The sequence below is a fragment of the Cynara cardunculus genome (genome assembly GCF_001531365.2).
Source record: "Cynara cardunculus var. scolymus isolate 2C chromosome LG 15, CcrdV1, whole genome shotgun sequence".
In the NCBI taxonomy this organism is placed as follows: Eukaryota; Viridiplantae; Streptophyta; class Magnoliopsida; order Asterales; family Asteraceae; genus Cynara; species Cynara cardunculus.
In genome coordinates, this window is record NC_037542.1 from 12,168,633 (window position 1) to 12,192,117 (window position 23,485).

At 36.6% G+C, this 23,485-nt stretch overlaps 3 protein-coding genes across 9 annotated transcripts; all 3 read right to left on the reverse strand.

Moving 5' to 3' along the window:
• Positions 1–736: 736 nt before the first annotated feature.
• On the reverse strand, positions 737–5,242 carry LOC112527916 (transmembrane protein 53). 4 transcript variants are annotated; one of them, XM_025138772.1, is made up of 6 exons: positions 5,044–5,241; positions 3,297–3,416; positions 2,398–3,158; positions 2,194–2,299; positions 1,783–1,952; positions 737–1,196 (listed from the first exon to the last, which is right to left on the reverse strand). In XM_025138772.1, the coding sequence occupies exons 3-6, from the start codon at positions 3,129–3,131 to the stop codon at positions 929–931; spliced, it is 1,278 nt and encodes a 425-aa protein (XP_024994540.1). In that variant the 5' UTR covers positions 3,132–3,158; positions 3,297–3,416; positions 5,044–5,241; the 3' UTR covers positions 737–928. The 4 variants fall into 4 exon arrangements, with proteins under 4 accessions (XP_024994540.1, XP_024994537.1, XP_024994539.1 ...); XM_025138769.1 differs by having other exon boundaries at positions 2,398–3,416; positions 5,044–5,242; XM_025138771.1 differs by having other exon boundaries at positions 2,398–3,431; positions 5,044–5,242.
• A 1,979-nt stretch (positions 5,243–7,221) lies between these two features.
• On the reverse strand, positions 7,222–10,977 carry LOC112528124 (transcription factor SRM1). 4 transcript variants are annotated; one of them, XM_025139057.1, is made up of 4 exons: positions 10,624–10,977; positions 9,570–10,332; positions 8,849–9,090; positions 7,222–7,598 (listed from the first exon to the last, which is right to left on the reverse strand). In XM_025139057.1, exons 2-4 carry the CDS (start codon positions 9,962–9,964, stop codon positions 7,594–7,596), a joined length of 642 nt encoding a protein of 213 aa, XP_024994825.1. In that variant the 5' UTR covers positions 9,965–10,332; positions 10,624–10,977; the 3' UTR covers positions 7,222–7,593. The 4 variants fall into 4 exon arrangements, with proteins under 4 accessions (XP_024994825.1, XP_024994824.1, XP_024994822.1 ...); XM_025139056.1 differs by lacking the exon at positions 7,222–7,598 and having other exon boundaries at positions 8,436–9,090; positions 9,570–10,059; positions 10,262–10,332; XM_025139054.1 differs by lacking the exon at positions 7,222–7,598 and having other exon boundaries at positions 8,436–9,090.
• A 3,146-nt stretch (positions 10,978–14,123) lies between these two features.
• On the reverse strand, positions 14,124–21,121 carry LOC112527885 (replication factor C subunit 5). Its single transcript, XM_025138729.1, has 9 exons — positions 20,900–21,121; positions 20,585–20,801; positions 19,665–19,744; positions 19,428–19,587; positions 16,998–17,079; positions 15,179–15,308; positions 14,989–15,052; positions 14,843–14,911; positions 14,124–14,326 (listed from the first exon to the last, which is right to left on the reverse strand). The coding sequence occupies exons 1-9, from the start codon at positions 21,081–21,083 to the stop codon at positions 14,227–14,229; spliced, it is 1,086 nt and encodes a 361-aa protein (XP_024994497.1). The 5' UTR covers positions 21,084–21,121; the 3' UTR covers positions 14,124–14,226.
• Positions 21,122–23,485: the final 2,364 nt, after the last annotated feature.

Below are 23,485 nucleotides of genomic sequence, written 5' to 3' on the forward strand. Positions count from 1 at the left end.
TTAGCTCGTGAGATCAGGTTGTTGCTTTGGCTTTCGTTTTTTGTTTATCTTTTTCTTTGAAATATATAATATTTGTATATGACAAATGAACTTACGCACTCCTTATTTTTTATGACGTTTGAATCTATGACCTCTAGAAAAACTAGGAAGGTTGGAATCTACAGATAATCCGGATACAACAAGAACAGAGGCATTTTGGTATTGCAGTCAAAATCTTCGGATTCAGAACAATCAATATGGCTTCAAATGTTGCTTCTTTTCCTGCTTTGCTGTACTTCTATCGGCCGCCAGAGTTTGACAAAAGCTCCCAAGACCAAATGATTACGCTCCTAATGTGCCTGACACGATTTCTAAAGATGTCGTTTACTGATGACCTTTACCACGACCTAATCCCGTTGATTTATCCGAAAAGTATAGGGTGGTAGTGGTTTTGCTTGGGTGGGTAGTTGCTTATCAGAAGTATCATCAAAGCACTTTCAACAAAAAGACTTGTTTTTACGATCATACCAGTTACATCATTTTCCTTACGACAACTTAGTTGACCAAGGGACCAATCTAACTGAAGACGACGACCGAACATCTACCAAAGAAACATTCTTATTTCACTTACCAAAGGGTAGAGAGGTTATTTCCAAGTCCTTAGCCAAAACATCTACAGCTAAACATGTTTAAACCAATTATCGTTAAAACATCACACACTCACCCAATCAAATGAAACTAGGAACGAGAAGCGGACTAGCGTTGGTAACGAACTTGTTGTATAAAACATTGTAGTTTTCTCTCTTTTGAGTAATAACCAAGTTACAGAAAGAATTGGATTCGAGGGTAGGGTAAAAAAGATGAAATTTATCATCCCTCGCGTATATTCAACCCTAAAAAATAAGAACGGATTTATCATGTATAAGATAAGAAGAAAGAATCAAGGTTTTCAATTGTGTTTGCAAGAAGAAAGCACACAGTCGTTGAGAAACTGTGAGAGCTGAGAAGTGTACAACTCGGGTTCATGCCTAAAATGGTCAACATGTGGTGTCGATTTGAAGTTGCATGACCTGACCACACGTCCTGTTTTCTGCTGTGCCTCGATGAAAGACTCCACCGATCCTGCAGGGATGACTCTGTCCGCGCTGCTATAAATGTATAGCTGCGGACAGCTTGGTTGTCCGGATTTCAGCTGTAGTAGCACATTTGAGAGCCTCCTGGAAAACATTGAGCATTGTTATTTGGTGTATTCTGCGTGCTTTTAGTTAGCTAGGGGATCTTTGCATTCTTTTATAATCGCATCTTTAAGAAAAAACCGTATTTTCCCTAATCCGTGGCCTTCTGGTGTGCTTTCTTTTTGTTTTACTTTACCCTTTTTGCAACCCAGGGGACTTCTGGGAAAAATCTCTCTTAAGACGGGTTCTTGGCTAAATGACCTTCTATCAAGTTTTTTTTTTTTTTTAAATATATCACCTTCTGACAGGTTTGAGTATGCCCGTGCTTAACAGAAGAATGTCAGTTCCATACACAAAATGCTTAGAAACTTGTTAGAAGGTCATGGATTTAAAGAACATTTAGAGAACACTTGTCAGAAGGTCATTTAGCTAAATAACCCTCTTGAGAAAAAGTAACGTCTCCTTACATCCTACCCCCGACCCTTGGGAGGGAAATACTGGGTTCTTGGTTTGGTTTGGTTTTTTTTACTGTCATGAATGCAAGATGGGTGTCAAGAATCGCAACATAATTCTTGTTTATCACGTGTTTAACATAGAGATGAATAGATACTAAATTCAGTAGACTTACTGGTTAACTGTGGGTAGATTTAGGATCACGTCAAAGAACTTCTCCAGAACCACTAACAGAGCCACTTCGCTCATTGCTGGTTTGGCAGCGATGTTGTCTGCATTTCTGTATCCTTTTGCTGCAATACTGTTCTTCTTCAAAAAAGCAGCTGAGAAACCCGAAGCCCAGACCTGGAAGGCAAGTTTAAAGAAGTTTGGTCCATACATCAACATAAAAGAATACTCGAACCCCTTTTTGTTTGAATAACTTTGTAACAAACCAAACCAAACCAAAAAAACCCCTGTAAATCCCACATAGAAGTAGGGTAGGGAAGATTGGATGTATGCAGTCCTTTCCTCTACCCGTAAGGGTAAAGAGACTCTTTTTGTGAAAACCCTCGTCTTGCAACAAGAGAAAAACTAACGACCATACCTGTGGGTCTGGGGTATCAACGGGTGCAGAATCCACAATACAGCCCTTGATCTTCCCCATTAGATTATGGTCTTGTCTCTGAAACTTCTCCAAGATAGCTCCATATCTGAGAAGAAAACAAGCACAACCATTGTAACATACGGCCCGAAAAAGAAAATCTTTAGATAAACAAAAACATAATCATATGAGATGAAAAGGGCTTACATTAGCCATCCTGTGTTGCTAAATGTGTGAAAAACCAAATTCTTTCCGTACTCTTCTTCCAACCATTCGGCAAGATGGTTGACAAGCAAATCCACATGCTGTTCGGCTTTCCCTCCAACCTGATAACTGAGAATCTCAGCCATGGGAAACGTAAACGTAATCACATGAAACCCTTTGGAGGTATACCAATCAGCATATTTCTTAAGATGCTTCTGCTTAGCACCTAACCATCCAAGCAAAACCACTACCATCTTAGAATTTTCGGATAAATCAACGGCATTAGGGTGTGGTAAATGCCATCTGTAAACGACATCTTTAGAAATCGAGTTAGGTACATTAGGAGCGTATTTGATTGGTCTGGGAGCTTTTGCCAACTCTGCTGACCTATACAAGTTGAGCAAAGCAGGAAAAGCTGCAAGATTTGAAGCTATGTTGTCAGAAGGACGATTGTCTCCTACATGAACTGCCGGATATCTGAAGTTGGAAACTGGTATTGGACTTTTTGTCACAGAAGACAAGTTACATAGCTTAGCAACACTAATATCAGAGATTCGTGCCCATTTTGTTTCACTAATCAATTCCGAGGTACAGCCACTTGATTGTTCTGATGAAAGAGATGAGTCCGACGGTTTTGATGGCCAGAATTTGTCACGAAGATCAGCAGAAACAGAAGCTAATGCAACCGCAGAGGCTGCAACAACGGGTCTTTGAAAAAGACCAGACAACGAACCCATAATCTTGGAAACAGCAATGGCCAATATCTGGTACATAAAGAAGAAGTCCCAGAATAGTTTGCATAAGACAAAGACGTGTTTGTTCAAAGAAAAACGCAGAATAGAAAGTCAAACAAAAACGTGTTCTGTTCAAAAATTGACTGCTTAATTGACATAACTTCTTACCTGTAGTAGGTCTTTGTAGAAGAATTGCTTTGGGCTGCCAATAAACGTGCGTATTGACAGCCCACGCGAAGCCTTTATATATACAGAGTCAGCCAAGCCAAACCAAGCTTTTCTTCCTATCTACAATAAATTATTCTTGAGAAGCATTAGATCGACGCAAAGTTCTTAAAAAGCAAACTTGCAATGCCCAAGTGGAAAAGAATTTGATGAGGCTAGATTATTCAACCGTAAAGGGGTCCAAGTATACTTGATTCGGAGGACCAATTTCCTAGGGGGTAGAAGACCATTGTAGAGCCACTAATATTGTTGACCTCAAGAAAGCATAAAAGAATCCCAGAAGAAGATACCGTATACATAAGATAGAATGGGACAAGGAATGGGCACATGATGGATAGAAATACTTCTGGAGAAGTCTACTTAACAACCCCAAATATGCACGTTTGTCCAAACCAAACCAAACCAAGCCAACAGTGTAAATCCCACTCGAAAGTAGGGTTTGAGGAGGTGTGACATGTAAGTAGACCTAACCTTTACCTTAAAGATTAAATATATAGGATTGTCTCTTTTCTCACATTTGAATCCCACAAATGCTATCAATTATATAAGAAGTGCCAAGAATGACTAAAATTTTCTTGAACACTTTTGGATGGATCTCAATAGCTAATTGAGTCAAATCACATAAAGGAAGTGCCCAAAACAATCTGATTTTGAAAGAAAAAAAAAAGGACCTTCAGTAGTCCAAGTCAAAAGCCATAGAGTTATTGCCCATGGGTCCTGCAGAATGTACTGGGACAGAATCAAAGAATGAAAATGTTTGGGTCCAATTGCAATTATCACAAAGATGAGGGTGTAATTATAAATGCAAACAATTTGATAATTGGCCCACCGCCCATCCTCTAGGAATTAAACCTGATATATAAATTTTATAAACACTCTCCCTTCCGAAAAGATTCTTCAAAGGATTATTATGCCTTACTTATTCTTTTTACCAAAATGATGTCTTTCTTGATGGACTTCTTTTTTTTTCTTGGATTTTTGCAAAGGAAAAGGACGTTTGGATACAAATTTTTTGACAGAAAGCATCATGTGATAAAAGGGTGCACTCTATCTGTTTGATAAATACACCTTATTCTTAAACATCGGTCAATATCAAATCCCTATTTTTGATATTTTTATTACATGACTTGATCTGATTTTGACAAGATGTTGCTATTTAAACCTATTTGAGTCAAATTGAATAATTGTAATTGTAAAAATTGAACGAAAACGGTTCAAATAGCAAGCAGAGGATTCTTATAGAATCACTCATTTCAAAGCTATAAAGAATATTCAAAACTTCAAATATTGATGTTTGACGCGTGAATTAACGTTTCAACACAAAAGACTCAACTGCACCAACCCAAAAAGGTAGGAACGAGAAAGGGGGAAACTAGAGGGAGGACAATAGCTGTAAACAGCATAACGAAACGTGATTCCATTACGTTACGCTTTAATCGTATTGTACGGTACAACACCAAGATGATTGATCTCGTATTCATCGTTCGAGTTCGTAAAAACGGAAGGGTTTGGTATACAATGCAGGTTTCCAATCCAGCGTTTTTGGTTGAATTTCAGATTGAAATCCTCAATACACATACAAATACCCATGAAACCCTAAATGGATTAAAACATACAACCGATTGCAATCGTATCAAACAACGGCAAACCAAACAACAAAAACAGGATGAATGAAAATATGAAAACTTACCTGATAAATGAACAACTCCGGCGGCACAAACTTCAGAAGAAGAAGAAGCCGGCAAAGTATATGCCGGTGCCGGACGGAATCAACGTAATCACCAATATATATTGAGTTCCTGAATAATAGGGCGCCGAGCCTTTGACGACCTTCCGATCGAAAATCGCTAACTCCAGGCGCAAATTTATTGTTCCCAGAGCTAAATTATATCGTCTGACATATCTACCCTCCATCCTTCAACTCTGTATTTATAGCAGTTCATAATAACTTTCCATTTTAAAATTATTAAGTTTCTAAATTATTTTTTTAAATTATAATTTTTATTTTCATTTTAAATAATTAAACAGCGCTTATTTGGTAAGCGTTTACCAGTAAAATTCAACATTATCACTTACATTACCTAACAAGACTTTAGTTCATCAAAACGACATTATATGTAAAAATCTATCCGGTAAGCGCTAACCGAGTAAGAGCCGTCACTTTCACATACCGGATAAAACTCTTGGTCATTGCTTTTACTTTTACCGGGTAAGATTCTTGGTTCTTATCATAGTCATTCAATAATGTAATATGACTTGATAAATGCTTATACGGGTAAGCGTTTAGTAAACGACCCCTAAGTCATTAAATTATTATTTTAAATAAAAATCATTAATTTTTTTATTTTTTAAGTAATTAAATTCTTGAAATTAGTTGGCTCACATAACAAATTAGATATTTACGATAATAAAAAGAAATTCAAAATAAATAAAATGTAATTGTAACGTTTAAAATCGAAATAGAAACTATGGTCATCCACCTCATGCCGACCAAATAAAAGATAACGTTTCCACCTTTTTTCTTTTGTAACGTATTTTATTAAAAATAAAGGTAGATTCGTAACGGTATTTAATTGTGACTCCGGATTATCAGCAAAGCAGGTGGTCGTTTTGGGATTAGTCTGCTCATATAGCGGATTGGATATTCAGGTTAATAAAAAAAATTGTATTATCATTGTATTGGTCTTGACTTTTTATGTACCAACTGATTATTATTGACTTGTAAAATCTTATATTGTGTATCAAAATAATTGTATCCGTATTAACTTTTTTGGATTAGAATATGTTGGTATTGATTTTATATCAACTTTAAGTTACATATTTTATCTGTCTTAAAGTAAATGTTTACGATGAAAATGTCACACGGTTTAGAAATATGTAATTATTATACTTCTTAATTAACTAAATGACAATTTTTGCTCTTAATGATGGATCGAGAGATTAAGGAATTTCTCCATCTCATAATTAAGAGTAAAATTAGAGCATCTCTAACAGCTATGTTAAAATGAAGAAAATATGGATTTTAGCAAGTTTTTATTCTAACAACTATGTTATCTTGTATGTTAAAATAGAGAAAAGTTAACTGAGATTGGTAAAATCTCTAAATTTAGAGAATCTTTAAATGAAAGAGAGAAACTATTATTTTTATATCTCCCACCAATAAAAGTTACTACAAATAAATGTTTAACAGAGAGAAAATAATATTTTATTAAATATATTGAATATTTTAATAATATATTTAGTGTTAGATTTATTAAAATAGAGTAACGGTTTTTAGAGATTTTGACTTTTAATATTTTATTTTAGAGAAAATTTGAAAGTGAACATTTATTATGAAACAAACTATAAAACAAATAAATTAAGTTGGTAAGATGCAAAGCTGGTGCCTGATTGGTTTGAGTTTGGGATCCAAATATCAAAAGTGTCTGGAGGTCCCAGGTTCAAATCCAATGGGAAATAAAAATTCTTTTGTGGTCACGGAGGTTCAAATGTGTTGATTCCGGACTACCCGCAAAACAGGTGGTCGCTCTAGAATTAGTCAGCTCGTATAGCGGTTGGAAATCCAGGTTAGTAAAAAAACAATAACATTATGTCATCTGTGTAGTGTCAACAATTTTAATCGTCAAGTTCCAACATTGATCACCATGGGCTGTTTTTATTGTTGTGTAGGAGGTCAGATGTTATTCAGCGGTAAGACAAGTGACACCCGGTATGGGTATGGTAAACTGCCCCTCAGTAAACAACCATTTTCAGCCATCGCTTACTCATACCGCACTCTTACACAGTTAACACGTACCCGATAGGTGTTGATAAACGACCCTTATATCGCAAGAAAGAAAGCTAAATGGATGAAGATGCAAGCAATTCCAGCAAAGTGAACCTTAATATGTCCCAAATTGATGTAAATAAACCAAAATACACATATCATTCCAGCAAAATGCTTGTACAAATGGAACAATCAAAGATTGGAGTCGCATTACATGTATTCATCGAGGGAATCGTACCTTTCGTGACAAGATCCGCATCGGAAAGAAGAATTGGCAACCAACAGATAAGAATCATCCACCAGTGAATAGGCGGTGCAGGTTCCCAATTTCATTATCGGTTCATCGGATGTTCCAGTTGAGCATAACGTCAGGCTCTATAGTGCCACGCAACTTAGCATAGTACTATGGTTGTAGAACAGTAGTAGTCGTTCACGTTTATCGGACCAGCAAGACTTAGCATCTTCATCTAGGAGTTATCCTAGAGACAGTTTATTCAACACAGGAGGTAAACAACAATTTAGCTTAATCCATACAGACAGCTTAATCCACACAAAGATTAATGAAAAAACAGTCAAACAGCCCTAGGGCACTATAAGACAAAAACAATTATTGTAACAAACGTTCAATTCTTCCTATTTTGTACCCATTGTAATTCTTGGTTACGTATTTTGATGTGGCATTTGTCCATGTAAATACGTAACCAAGAATTACAATATAACTTTACAACTTGGTATCCACGTCATCAGTAGTTGTAAGATCTACTCATCATCAGTCAAAATGGGTAGTAAATAGGAAGAACTGAACGTTTATTACGCTAATTTAGGAAAAAACAATCATCTTACACCAAATGAACAAACTTCGTTGTATTTTGATGCATTTTGGCCCTATATATAACATAACCAAGTTCGGAAAAGCTTGGCTACACAGGAATACGGGATTACAGATGGAAGCGGTCCCCGTAGTTTAGAATAATTAATTAATTACAATGAAAAAATGACGATATATAACAAGTTTGTCTCTCCGTCCCAAAATAAATTTCCACAATGAAAAAGGCACACCACTTTAGAAATGTATAATCACTAAGCTTAAAGTAAATAATATTTATATACGACAAATAAAACTCAGACACACCCCTAACCTTTTGTGACGTCAGAAACCCCTGACCACTAAGAAGGTTGGGTTACTGCCTTATCGATGCCACTATGCTAAAGGCCGTTTGGTATAATTATTAGACTTTTGAATTAATTAATTGACAATCTTACCCTTAATAATAGAGAGAGTAATGAATTTCTCCATCTCATAAGTAAGGGTAGAATTGGAAAGTGGTAACTTACTTCTGAAAGTAGACACTTATTTTGGGATGGAGGAAGTAAAACTATTATAGCTCGAGTCAAGAAGAAGATATAAATTCAAAACGACGATGAGCCTACAGTGTCTTTCTAACCTTCTTTGTATAAGTCCACAACTTGCATGTTCACTTATGGGATGACGTGTGTGACATTGGGTATGTCATGGGACCCGCATTCATCGGGGCACCTGGGACCACTTGTCCCAGTGAACGGATACCACCGTATGCCATGTGTGACGGTGGTGGAAGATTTACGGGTGTGCCTACTGCCGAAACTAGTGGTAGTCCTACTGGTTGCCCTACTGTTGTTCCTCCATACATGCTGACGGTATAGGAAGGAGGATCTGCAGTAACTTGAGCGAATTGTTTGCTTGATTTACCTGCCAGAGAACCATTTGTTTGACCCGTGATTGCAGCTTGAGGCACCGATGTGTCCCCATTGTTGACACTAGTTATGTCGTGAATGCTTGATCGCCTCCTGTCTCTATTCATTGAGTTCAAACGAATGAAATACTTCTGGGCGTGGCTTGCAACTTGAGTCGGTGTTCTCGTCACCACAAAGTTCCTAGATATACTTCGCCAATCGCCTTTCCCATATTTTTCCAAACCAAGAAGAAATAACCTGTTTTTTTTTTTTTTTTTTATAAAATGAAGTCAACGATATGAATACTTGAAGGATCCTTGGAAGAGTGCTACAAGTAGTAGTATGCAAAAGATATTTGATTCTTAGACTCAAGTTCAGGGGAAAACCGATCAGGAACACCCTAATCACCATTTACTTGCCTAGTATGGATATGTGCAAAAGTGCAAATGAACATATTTCCTGGTTTCTATGCACGTGTGCATTTTGTGTGCATACCGGACAAATTACTTTTATGCACATGTGCACACAAGGCACATGAATGGTTATTGGGGCGTTCCTCAGTTTTCCATTTTTTTGTGGTTTTCCTGTGAACCCGGCCCTTTACTATTGAACCATATATATGTTAAGTCAAATGTTAACGATATCATTTTCTTGGTATGGAGGGAGTAAAACAAATCTAAGTTCTTTAGCATGACGATCCCAATCACAAAACAAACGTTTGCAATCAAATAACTAACCTGTGTTCATCCTCGGTCCAAGCAACACCTTTCCGGCGCTCCTGATCTGACTTTGAGGCCTTACCTCCATGAGTTGATTCACTGTTATGGTGACCCAAATTACCACCTTTCTTACTGGTTCCATTTCCATCATCACCTCCATGGCTTGCAGAGTCATCAGAAGAACCACTATAGCAAGGCACCGGAACAATACCAGACTCGATACGGTTCAAATCATCAACTAACAACTCATAGTGATGCTTGATTTCTTCCACTGATTTTCCCGGAACATTGGTCGCAATATTCTCCCACCGATCCTTAGAATCCTCCTCAGGATATGCAACTAGAGCATTCTCAAAAGCCCTGTCTTGATCTCTAGTCCATATAGACTCTCTGGCACTTTCATCTGCCATCATCTAAACCAAACCAAACCAAACGAAACCAAACGGACCCAGTAAATCCCACTCAAAAGTAGGGTCTGGGAAGGGCGAGATATAGACAGACCTGACCTCTACCCAAACGGACAGATTAGCACTAGTACTAGTAAAATCTGTTTCAAGTTACTCAAACACCAAAAAGGTAATACAGAAACCTAATCAGAAACACCCTGGAATACAATCATGCCCCTTTTTATTTGGATCCTGAACTATTTCAATACCATATCACCAAAGAAAACCAAATGGGCGAGAAGAGCACCACAAAAAGATGATCACCTTAAATAACTTTGATGGTGATTACGTCCTGACAATAAGAACATTGATGACTCTTGTGAAGTGCTGATTCCCTGCAGATGGAAGAAAAAGAAACACAAAACATGAGAAGTATATGAGCATTAAATTGAAGATATTAATACAGCAATAAATAGTGCAACTACATACACTGGTGGATTCAATTCAAGTCACCTATAATCTAGGGCTTTTTTTAGATCTCATCATATTACAATGACAGAATCGATGATCACAAAAAAAAAAATCCACAATCGTAGATTGGATGGATTGTAAATCAAACTGAAATCAGTACTGAATCAAAAAGCAACTATTCATATTGAATTTAGCAAGTAGGAAGGATAACATGCCCTTGATTTTAATAGATGCGATCTTCCATTAGCAGGAAGCTGAATCAAACAGCAACTCCATGTGTGAATGAAATAAACCCTAATTAAAATTAATTGAAGTGGGTGTGGCGCTGTGTCGGTACACGAGAGATGATTGATGATGCAAGAGGGGACCCCCACATACAACTCAAGGCGTCAGCTATCATCTGGAATCTGCCATAAACGTCAATTTTGCCAATTTTCTGAGAGCTCGTGTATGGAGGTATGGGGGTTGGCGTAGAAGACTGTTTGACCAGCTTATTCCCAAAATTATGCAAGAAACCAAAGCTATGGTCATCTTCCATGGCTGAGATTAGGGAAAGTGTCAATATTTTATGATTGATTTCAGTTCAAACTCAAAATCAAACGTGATTCGTGGGATGCTTCATTACCATACGTTGATAATTCTTGAAAACACACCTTGGTTTGTTAAAGATTACGCCTTTGTTTAATTGTTCTTGCCGAGGTTTTTATCATATGTTTTATAATTTATTGTTATTTTTATTTCTTATAAAATAAAGATTTAAATAGAAGTGAATTTTAAATTATGGGTAACGAAAACAACAAAAAAAATGTAAATCATTAAAAACGAAAAACATCGATGGAGTGTAAATTATAGAGATGAAAATCATAATTTCAAAAATATAGGAACTAAACCAGTAATTTTCAATCAACCATGGGGACGAAAAATGTAATTGACCCTAAAAAAATTAAGCTGTAAACCATTATGTATGGTAACTATTTTTTTTGAAAACTCATTAAATTGTGATAATTTTGAGAACCTAATGCATCATGTAGTATTTCATATGATTTATTTTCATTTATAGTTAGAATTTAATTTAGTTATTAACGTAGATTTGTTTTACAATGTGTTTGTTTCACATGTATTCGGTTCACAATGTGTATCTTTTTGGTGTGTTTGTGAAACAAAATACACGTAAAGTTTTACATTATAAACCGAATACATATGAAACGAACACGTTGTAAAACAATATATGCTAATCAATGCATTAAATTATATATATATATATATATATATATATATATATATGTGTGTGTGTGTGTGTGTGTGTGTGTGAAATCATTTGAAAAACTCCAAAACTTGTAGGATCCGTGAGAACTCCTATTTTAAAGTTTTGTTTCACATGATTTTTTCTATTTAAGTATAATATTTAATGTAATGATTAACATATGTTTGTTTCATATGTATTTGATTCACAAAGTGAAACCTCTTTACGTGTATTTTTTGTTTCACAAATACGTTAAAAAGGTTCGCATTGTGAAATGAGTACATTTGTACATATGAAACAGATATATGTTAATCACCATATTAATATATATATATATAGGGTTATTCAAGGGAGAACTCAAAAATTTGTGATGACCGTAAGATCCAATTTCAACCACCAAATGATAAATTAGGAAATTAATAATTTTGGTAATTTGACTTACAACTTTAATTAAAGAGCATTTTATGTGTTTTAGAAATCTTATCTCTCCCTTCTCATCTCTCTGACGAATCTTATTCCGATGAATCTTATCTCACGAACACTATGTAAACGCAAGATACATATTGTGATATCATCTGTAAAACAATGAAAAATTGTAGGTGGGTACAGTTATATGAACAAAAGACACATACCATGTCGACAATGTTATAAAAGATACATACAAATGATACTCACTGTGATATACAACATACATACAAGATGCACCATTGTGATAACATTTGTAAAACAACGACAATAACAAAAAAAAAACATATAAGATGCACATTGTGATACCCTTAGCGGCATTATAGTCCAACACTGAGATCTAGAACAAAAACAAATTTGATTGATGGAGATGGTCCAGGCCTTTTGTACACCGTTGTCTTTGGTGGTGCATCATCGAAGAGTTGGTGGTGCATCACCGATGAAGAAATCTAGAGGGTGGTGACGACGCAGAAGACATATGGTTCGGTGGTCGGAGTTTGAGCGATAAGGGGAGGGATAACAATAAAAGCGATATGGGTTTTGGCGCTTTGTTGAGGTCTCCAGCGAGGTACGGGTTTCAGTGCATTGTCGAGATCTAGATTTTGGTGCATTGTCGAGATCTCTAACGTTCTTGTACCTTCGACTATTTCTGGTGGTTTGCCGGCAAGAAACGGCAGATGGGTTGGGTGGATGTCGACTGTTTTTTGGGGGTGGAGGGAGCGACGATTTAGAGAGATGAGATCTAGGTTATTTACGAATATGGTGTAATCATGAGGCAAATGAGTAAATTACGCGCTTAATTGTCAAAAACAGTTTATCACTAAATTACTCTTTTCTATTTATTTAATAAATACTAAAATTATATTAAATAAGTTACTCACATTGGATCTTATGGTTATCACAAACTATCGAGTTCTTATTTAATTAAGCCTCTATACACACACACACACACAGAGGAAAGAGTTCAAACAAGAACACATTAATTTTTTAAGAACGTAAGAACACTCTTTTACTATAATCAATCACATGTAACACTATATTCCATCACATGCGATATTAAATCAGAGACACAGACAACCTTTGACGCAACCTAGGTTCCAAGACATGTCGTCCGCACACCACCACGTCCCATTATATGCATTATTACATGTAATAAGAACGTTCTCACGTCTTCATAAAATAGAGATGTTCTCGTTTAAACCTCCACAAATATGCAATCTATTTTTACAATTTATTATTGGTTTTTATTATTTATTTTTGACAATTTATTGACATTTTTCGCCCCTTATACTTTTTGGTAAACCACTAATATAGTTAAGACTTGAAAACAAAAACAACAATAAATTACAAATTATACGGACAAATACCAGAATTTTGAAAATGCATGGACAAAAGGCACATTATTTAGCATAGATAAAATGCGTCCTGACCTGTTGGAAAACCCGGTTCATCCATCCCATGGCCAAGGATTCCCATAACTTAATCCAAGGCCGGGGATCTCAGACATACCAAAAACCGGAGACAGGTAATGACAAGATAGCCAACTCACCAAAAAATGACACATGACACCCAAGTTACTTATTTATCATATGTATAGATTTTTTATATTCATATTTTACTATATTTTTGAACCAATTTCTACTATTTTTGGAATATTTTTTTGTTAAACCAAGGGTGGACCGGAAATAAGCCTAAAAATGTTGGGATGGGATTCGACTCCCTTAACCTGCCAAGGACCAGGATGAGGTTGTGGAACCGGGGCCGGGAATTGCATTTTGCGCCCCATCCCCGCCACATGCCATGCCTACATGTAAAAAGGACAACAAAAACGGTTACTAAGCCTTGGCGACTAGGCCCCTATGCAGTCGAGCATCAAAAAGTCATAACAGATGGTGACCAGTCGGGATTTTAGTGCACCGAACCAAACAGACCAACCTTACCTGTGGCCTATCCAGCACAGCAGTCCACCTCAAAAACCAAATCAAAAATGCAAAGCACAGATGAAAATTAATAGAAGATGGCCATGCTAAAAATATCTGAATCCCTACAAGTTCAACATATAGAAGCTTCAATGCCGATTACGCGGTGAAATATCAATCAAACATTTGGTCTACTTTGCTGCAGCAACAAGTGCAGATCTGGCTCGGGTAAAAGCAGCAATCACTGATCCTAGTTGCAACCTGTCGTTGCACCCAAAAGTTAACCGATACCTGCACAACCAAATAACAATCACAAGAATGAATTCAAGCATATCTAAGAATCTGTATTTGGTTTCATCTTTAGCATACCCCAATGATATTAGGATAAAAAAGCTTATCTTCTCCACGAGTTCTAAATAAGCCCTAAACCCTAAACTTTGACTGGGGACCTAGCTTTTCATCAGAAACAGCATAGAAATAATAAGTCCCGTTTGTTTAGCCATGAGCCAGTCTTTTGAAAAGCTACTTCAAGTAACGTGTCAATAAGATATACAGGCTTTTTTCCAATTAAGCTCCTTATATTTTTCCAATTAATATTTCAACATGTCCTTTTGGATCATTTTACATTGTCATTTAACTTAATAGCTAGTTTGTACCGAGCATGACAAGTTTATTAGCTAGCTTATTAACTTCAGCTTATCAGCTAGTTTGAGAAGCATAATCATATTTATAACTGAAGTAGAGACAGGACCTGATGTAATTGTACTCTATGGGCACACAAATGAAAGGAAGAAAAGAAGTACATACTCGACATCAGCCAAGTCGTTGATGAGCTGTATTCTGACATCTGAAGGCATCTTGATCCTAAAAACAAACCTGAAAACATAAAATTGCTCTCGCAAGATGAGCTGCTAAATAAGTGATAACTTAGTAGCTAGAAATAAGAGACTTACATAGTTACTTCTCTTACAATGTCCACTAAAGCCAATCCTTTGGTTGCCTTGATATCAGATATTTCTATACCGAGTTAAGCACCAACCAAAAAAACAGAGAAGAAAACTAGAAAAGTAAAAGTAGAAGAGAAGGATGGATGGATGAAATTTCTATGAACATTTAAGTCTAGTAATGACATCTGTTGGATACTTTGAAAGCTATATGAAAATGGCTCATTCAGAAGCCAATAAGATATCTGCTCGATGTCTTTAGGCAATGGATTGCCAGTGCAGAGGTATACAGCTTCTTCGGTTATCTGCTGAGAAGCCATGTCTGTTGACTGCATGAATCAAACACATTGGGGCGATTAGTTTAACAGTCATTGTAAATCAAAATCATATATCAGCTAACAAACAAAGGATGAAATATAGAAACAAAAGAAGCATGCCCAAGCCAAAAAAAAAGGATGAAAAGTAAGAAATGAAATATTTTCTTGTTAGTGGTCGTTAAACCTCGAGGGCCACGGAGGTTCAAATGCGGTGACTCCGGACTATCTGCAAAGCAGGTGGTTGCCCTGGGATTAGTCGGCTAGCATAGCGGGTTGGATAGCCAGGTTAATAAAAAAAAAACCTCAAGGGCCAGGCCAACTAGGAAATAAATGCCAGGCCTTAGGGTTCCTCCACATAGGTCGCCAGTTCAAATGTCCTCAGGGCCACTGGGATTCCCTAACTGTTATCTTCAAGGCCCGATGGGATTATTTGAGTGTGCGCAAGGTGTCCTGGACACCCACGGTTACACAATAAACATAGTTGGCCTTAACAAGAGAAACTGAGAAGTGCGTTCATTTTTCATTACCCTTTGTCATGAATGCACGTATACATGCATTATTTTTAATAAATATCTTAGTTTTGTCCATTTTCAAAGTAAAGATGAATTGTGGGTAGTTTCAAAGCAGAATGATTAGACCGAATAATAAACATGACAGTGATGGATATATGTAGTTTCATACTGTATTCCCTCGATATCATTCTTTAGTGATCACTAAATATTATTTGTGATAGTATGATGATGGCATCACCTTGCCCCAAAGGTTCACCTGGTTCAGAAGGGATCATTGGAGCCACTCTTGTGGCACCCTTCGGCCCTTTACACCCTGGAGTAGGCTATAATGGAAACCTACTTTTTATATTTGAACCATTTCGCCTCAAGCAAACATAAGAATTCTAAAAGATATTAAGTCTGTCCTCCACCAAAGCAAATGAAACAGATGCCGAAATACTAAAAGATGTCAAAATCAGAGAAAGATCAGCATATTAGATGTGTATTTCAGTGCTGAAATAATTTATTTATTAATTCCAATAATATTTTAGAATTTGCTCAAAGTAAGTACTTGTTAGACCCTTTTCATATCTAAATTAGGAATAGAATGTGCTGCTTTCTGGCATTAGCCTGTATATATAAGTAATTTCTGTATCGAAGATGCAAAACTACGTCTCTAAGAATCAGCAAATGATCTCGATGAATATTTTAGAATTTACTCAACTTTACTAGCATTAAGTTTTTTTCTTATCTAATTTAGGATTAGAATGTGCTTCCTTCTAGAATTAGATTTATTTAAGATGATATATATATGTCGGTATATACATAGAGGTATTTCTGCCTCCTACATCCAAGAATGTTTCTCTTAAGAATGGCCATAATTTATCCAATGATTTCGGTGCTAATAATTTCCGTGCCCAGCGCATAGTTCATATTCAGCATAACAGAACATAATAAAACCAATGACACTGTTTTCCTTTTAGATGATGCAAAAAAACATACAAGAAGCTTCTGAAAGAGATGCACCATTACATAGCCTTACTCTATTCATGACAGAGCAGAAAATAAAATTAAAAATAGAAAAATGGAACAACCCACACGTAATAACTCTGTAATAACAACTAAAATAAGAGAACAATCAGAATTAAATATTTATAGAATAAGAATTGAAAAAACTGTAAACTGAAAAATCGGGAAGAAATAAGATAACCTGCAAAATGTTCAAAGCCTTCCTCATATCACCATTGCTAAGTCGTACAAGAGCTGCTAAACCATCTTCCGTGACATCAAGCCTAATGTAACAAATTTATTGTTAACAAAATTATAACTGAGGAGTTCTTTAGAAGTGTGTCACAACGTTACCAAAACCTCATATATGCATAGTTTAGTGGACATGAGCTACAACAACAAAAAAACGTAACTGAAACTTCAATGATAACATATACATAAATAAAGTATGTAGCCCTATATTTAACACTGAAGCATATATATTACCCATCTTCTTAATGCTAACATTTGATCCTTGTAGCAACTTTGTCAAGACATCAACAACGTGCTCCTGGGCAACACAAACTCAAACTAGTTCAAGGGATAGGGTTCATGAGAAGTACCTTTCACCTTCTTGAGAATTGAAGTAACAACTAACCTTGATGTGTTCTGTGTGCTAGTGAAAATTGATTCTTGAAAATGTGCATAGCAACCTTTCTAGTTTCTAAGACAATACATTCCACCAAACCAGCTAGAAATCTCCTAAATTCCCGTGACAAAAAGACTTGCAAGTTGTAGTTGCCATAGCATGATATTCAGACTCCACGGGCACCATATAGTGCTTCTTGCTCTTCCATGCTATCTACATGTTTCTTGGCAAAGTGACAATGTGCTTCTTGTAGTAGTATGGACATCCTAAACGGCTGGCATTAGAATACCTGATAACCTGAGTCTGATAACCCGAGTGCATCCTTCATTTGTGCAAAGAAGACCTCAAATTGAGCACCCGTAATATACATTAGAACCCAATGAATGATGCAAGGGAAAGACATGAACCGCAAACCAACCTCATCAAGAACGCACTATCCTTTATAACAACTGTCATATAGTTTAATATTCCAGCCTATACCAGGACCGCTTGACATTGGGCATCATCCATGCACATTGACTTGGGAAGCTGGTATCTCAAAAAAGCAACAAGACTATCATTCAAAAGAAAAATGATCAAATATAATGAGATGATACTAACAATCAGCTACCTACCCATCAACCATACATATTTCTGCAAGAATTTCAAGAACGTGCTTCTTATCACACAAGAATACACCATTCCATCAAATACCAACCTAATTGCCTAAAAATTACCTCAGGCTTCCTAGTTGCTTGGTCTGAAATTATTTTTTTGCATGAATAACTACAGATTTGCACCACCTTTTGTGTTTTCTACTGTATTAAAAATATCATCCACATAAAACACCAATAGGATTTCCTCCTTGTCAATTTCCTTGAAGAATATAGAATATTCATACGCACTTTGTTATCTTGAATGCGGAATGCCTCTAATTCATGACAGACAAGAGAAAACCAAACTCGTGGAGATCTCCACTAACAAAAAACTCTATGAACCTCTGTTGGAACCACATACACCGGAGGCAGCGAAAGCTGAACTCTTGCATGTTGCTAGATGGCCAAGTCTCCAAACACCTAGAGGCAGCAGAAGGCAGAACTGAGGAAAAAAGGTTTTGACTGTGGTTGATGGCTGATTTTGCGAGGTTCATGACGTCGTATCTAGAACCATGGCTCCAGTGCCATGTAACGAAAAGGGGTTTATCAAAAAGTGTGTTATTCCATCAGCAAACCATCAACCACATAAAGTACATAAGGTGCATATCTTGCAACAATGGCAAGCAATGTTATTTTGATAATGACTAGTGATGTAATTCTGCAACGTAAGTAAGAGAAGCAGTGCTGCTAACAACAGGAACAAAGCTATTAAGAGCTATCAGTAGCCCACGCTACTTCAGTCTTCCGGCATTTCCACTTCACACCCTTTAATTGAAAGTTCGCAAGAAACAATTCCTTAGTTTTAGTGCTATTAGTGTTGAAACTTGAAAGAGAACTTGAGAAGTTAAGACCCTGTCATTATATCCTAAATATAATGAATCTCATCGACTTACTTCATTTTTTAACCAGTGAAATCTAAATTATAACAGAAGTAGTAAGAAAACAGATTGAACTTATGAGAGAATCACTGAAAGGTCAACCTTTTATAATCCCAACTCCCAAGGTTGTTGATCATCAAGAGGAAGTAAGTGCACAAAATGTTTCAAAACATCAAAACAGTCACTAAGCAACGGAAGTTCTAAAAACAGGATCTTAGATCAGTTTAGAACTTACAAGATATGCTAGCTTTGATATGTACTAGACTGCCAGAAGCAGGGAAAAGGATCCTAATTACAGATCATATATGGAGAAAGAATGTGACTTCGAAGCAACCACATGTAATAATGTCATATAATACTACATACAGATACTTGTATTTTTTGGAAATTATATAAAGATACTTGTTTGAGCAACAGAAAGAGTAAAAGAGGATCATCCAAAAATAGCACCAAGTTTTGAGACTGCATTAGAAGAAAGTCAACAAACTTACCCTTCTGCAGTAATAACATGTTTAAGTCGCTCAGTGACATGGACAGGGTCCAGAGGAGCAAACCGAAATCTTGTGCATCTTGATTGTAGTGCTGGAATTATCTTGTTGACGTTATTACAGATAAGTGCAAACCTGGTGCTTTTTGTGTATCTCTCAATCACTGCATTACAGATGCGTTGAACAGTGAGTACTCAGAAAATGGAAGTACAACTGAGTTACATAAACTTTGTAGATTACCTCGGCGAAGAGCAAATTGTGCATCCTTTGTCATTGCATCTGCCTCATCCAAAAGAACCAGCTTCACCGAGGCTTTTGCACTGATAAACAACAAGCATAGGAAGGCAATGCATAAACAAGAAAACATGAGATCACAATGTCAAAATAGCTTGGTCATATTGAACAAAGCCATCTGCGTCAGATGCACTAAAAGTAACTTACAAGTTCATTGCATACAAGAGTGCCCAATAAACTAAAAACCCAATAAAATATTAATCATAAAGGAATATCAAGCTGTTAGATAAATGAACAAACTGAAAATGGTTCTAAACTAACCCTGTTGTAAATGATGGTTACACGTATTAATGATGTGGGGAGCGAAGGTTTCACGTATTAAGTATCCTAAATACCAATGGCTCACGTTGCATTTGCACAACCCCCTAAGACATCATGAGTCATTGTGTTCATGTCCCTAGCTTTGAAATTGATCATCTTTGGGGTGATTTTATCTTACTGGCAGCGTTTGTCAAAATGGCACGGCCATAAAACATGCTCGGACTGATTAAGTAACTCACTGAGTGACTTCCATATGGTCGTTTGGTAAGGACCTTTCCTGTGTCAAACTTGTTTCCCTTTTAAGCAAATCAAGTACGAGTATCTAACAGTTGTTTCTAGAGATGTCTAAAAACAAAATTTAATATTCTTTTATGAGACAATAACAATGGGGCCAAAAGGTTAAACGTCTCCACAGAATCAACTTTTTTGCAGAGTTGTCTTATTTTTGACAGAGAATCCATGTTATATTCCCTCACTCAAATTTAAGTCTCCGCTAGGTTTTAGTTTCCTCTGGATGCAAGTTACATCCCCAAATCGATATAAAGAAAATCCTTGACAATCAAAAGAAAGAAGAAATTCGGCAGATACATAAAAGCAAGAATTACCCAAAAGAAAAGCTCTGAGTGCTAGCAAAATCCTGTATCTGCTGCCTGACCACATCAATTCCACGTTCATCAGATGCGTTGAGCTCCAAAACCATGTTGTGCATCTGCACCCCAAAGAGTTTTCTAGCTACAGCAAGAATCGTAGACGTCTTCCCGGTTCCCGGTGGTCCATACAGTAACAAATGAGGCATTTTGTTCTCACTCGTAAGCCTATCAACTGTTCACCAAAAATCCCCAATGAACAAACAATCTACACTTGCGCTGTTCAAAAGAAATTCGGAACCTTTATTACATAAAAAACAACAATTATCATACTTGTATCGATTATGTCGCGATGAGCGGCGACGTCGGCCAGAGATTGAGGGCGGAACTTCTCGACCCATGGAGTGGCTTTGGTGTGGGGTGGTGGGCCGCCGCCGGAAGCCACTACAGCTTTTCCCTTGTTGTCTTGAGATGGATTATCGTCGTCGACCTCCATTAGTGAAACCACTTCCGCCATTTTCTCCCTCAAGAACGAATCTCTCGCCTTTCTTTGGTGTTGCTTTGCGCGGGAGTAGCGATGAATCAAATGGCGCCAGCCAATGCTTAGGGCAGCAAGCTAAAGCGTCTTTGAAATCCTTGATCTTGGTCATAAAAGTACATTAGGGAATTTGAGTTTTTAATAAATAATTTATACCGGTGAAAACTGATTATAAAGAGTTTTTAAAAAAATTAAACTCTTATAACTTATAATAAGTTGATAAATGTTTTTATAAAAAAAACATAAGTTGTTTCAAATAAGTAATCCCAAACACCCCTACTATTTATATATCAAATAATCTGTCAAATATCATATATCATGATTTATAAATGCGTATCGATTAAAGTTTTTGCATACGACATGTTTTAACCTGAGATACGAGATTTTTTCGACACTCCAAAAAGGATCTGACATGTGTTTTGTACTCAACTTTTGATTTGTAACGGTATTGTTTTTACCGTTTCAACGGATGTAACGTAAATATTTGTACTTTTATGTTCGATCTGTATTTACTTTTATTATTTAGTGATTAATGTTACTTTTTCATTTATTGTTTGACAAAAAAAAAAAAAAACTTTAGAAGCTCACGAGGGCAAATAAATTGTCGGTTTGAGACCATAAAATTCGCGAGTGGCGATGGTGACGACACTGAGATAGAAGGATCAAGAGTCAAAAAACGACGAGCAAGCATATATAGCTAAGGATTTTTGGTGGTGACGGGGGATTGGTGATGGCGGAGGTGGTGAGACAGTGGTGGCGAAGATGGTGATAATTTAGGGCTCGAGAGTTCAAAGGTAATGAGTAAGGGTGTATAGCTGGAGATTTTGGGTAGTTTTGTAATGTATTTTAATATACTATAAAATTATTCGGTTTACTTTAATAAAAAACTGTATTTGCTAATCACTAAAAAGATGGTAACCGGGTCGTAAATCTTGTTTCTTAGCAACTTAACGAGTTTAATGATATTCATGACTTATTCGATCTGATATACATGAATATTTGATAGTGATTTAATGATATAGGAACTGGCTTATTCAATAAGCTTTTAGAGGGAGTTTCATGCAAAAAGTCAAGTTTTTTCCAAACCTGTACATTCAAATTAAAAAAACACGCACTTCCATCTATGAAAAAACTCTTCTAAACAAAACTTCTATCAATCTATACAGATAGATTAATCCACACAGACAGCTTTATATGTATATAACTTAATGAAAACCAACCAAACAACCCTTTATTAACCGGACCTTGGAGCACCCGATGATAATATCATAACATGGTTCCTTGACCGGCCCTCCTTCAAAAAATCGTAACCGATGGTACAGTCGAACTTTTAGTAATCAATCCTTCGATAGAGCACCGATAACATTGTTCCTAGATGACTCGACTTCAAAAAATCATAATTGAATGTAGAATCAAACTTTTAGTAATCGATCCCGGGTAACCAGTCCCGTCCCGGCCTACTTACTCACCTCTGCTTATGATCGCAAATTGAAAACCTTGTTCTTTGTCCTTCAGCCGAAAAGCTCGTTTGAAAGTTGAGGAACGAGGTCAAAAATCTAGTGTAAAGTCGAGGTTTAATATCCCATTTTAAAGATGCAACAATCATAACTTTGTCGCATACCGAGGCTAAGGGCTCGTTTACTAAACGCTTACCCGGTAATTTTTCTTACCAGATGAGCATGGCAAGAGTCAAAAATCTTACCCGGTAAGAACAATGATAAAGATGGAGAGTCTTATTCGGTAAGTGGGGATGACGACTCTTACCCGTGTAAGTGCTTACCGGGTAAATTATTGCATACGATACCCTTTTGATGTACTACAATCTTACTGGTAAAGATAAATTATAATATTGACTCCTAACGGCAAGTGCTTACCGAGTAAGCATTTAGGTAAACGGCCCCTAAGAAGCTTGTTTCGAGCACCGTTTAGGTTTTTCCTAAAGCACGAGACTCCAAAATCGAGAAATGCAGCGAATTGCCGACTTGGAACAAGATCCGACAGAGCGTAGCTGTACTGGCATTACCCTCTTGAAAAAGATTTGAGCATTTAACAAGCCAATCGAGCTCAAACGCAATAATTTTCAATCTGAAATTGACCATTGACACAGAATAAAGTTCAATTAAGTTAACGAGACAAGTTTCATAACGCCAGTGTTTGACCCAGCTCATTCAAAAGCTCGATTAAATGTTTTGAGTCAACCCAAACCATATGAACATGTAATTAAAAACCCTCCACTTCAATTGGTATTTTTTTCCGACCCAAACAAGTTCATATATTCATAAATCGCTTAATCAATATACAAAAGTTATCGAGCTCGACCGAATAAACAAGTTAATTGATCTCGAATTCGAGTTCGAGCCCATACATAAAGTTTGAATTTT

Coding starts and splice junctions, on each gene's coding strand:
- LOC112527916 (XM_025138769.1), bottom strand. CDS start 3,167: ATGTACCAGATATTGGCCATTGCTGTTTCCAAGATTATGGGTTCGTTG. Junction 2,300..2,397: donor AGCAACACAGGATGGCTAAT/GTAAGCCCTTTT, acceptor TTTTCTTCTCAG/ATATGGAGCTATCTTGGAGA. Junction 1,197..1,782: donor AATCTACCCACAGTTAACCA/GTAAGTCTACTG, acceptor AATGTTTTCCAG/GAGGCTCTCAAATGTGCTAC.
- LOC112527885 (XM_025138729.1), bottom strand. CDS start 21,083: ATGGCGGAAGTGGTTTCACTAATGGAGGTCGACGACGATAATCCATCT. Junction 17,080..19,427: donor CATGTTATTACTGCAGAAGG/GTAAGTTTGTTG, acceptor TTGTTACATTAG/GCTTGATGTCACGGAAGATG. Junction 14,912..14,988: donor ATTGTAAGAGAAGTAACTAT/GTAAGTCTCTTA, acceptor TTATGTTTTCAG/GTTTGTTTTTAGGATCAAGA.
- LOC112528124 (XM_025139056.1), bottom strand. CDS start 9,964: ATGATGGCAGATGAAAGTGCCAGAGAGTCTATATGGACTAGAGATCAA. Junction 9,091..9,569: donor TGGACCGAGGATGAACACAG/GTTAGTTATTTG, acceptor AAAAAAAAACAG/GTTATTTCTTCTTGGTTTGG.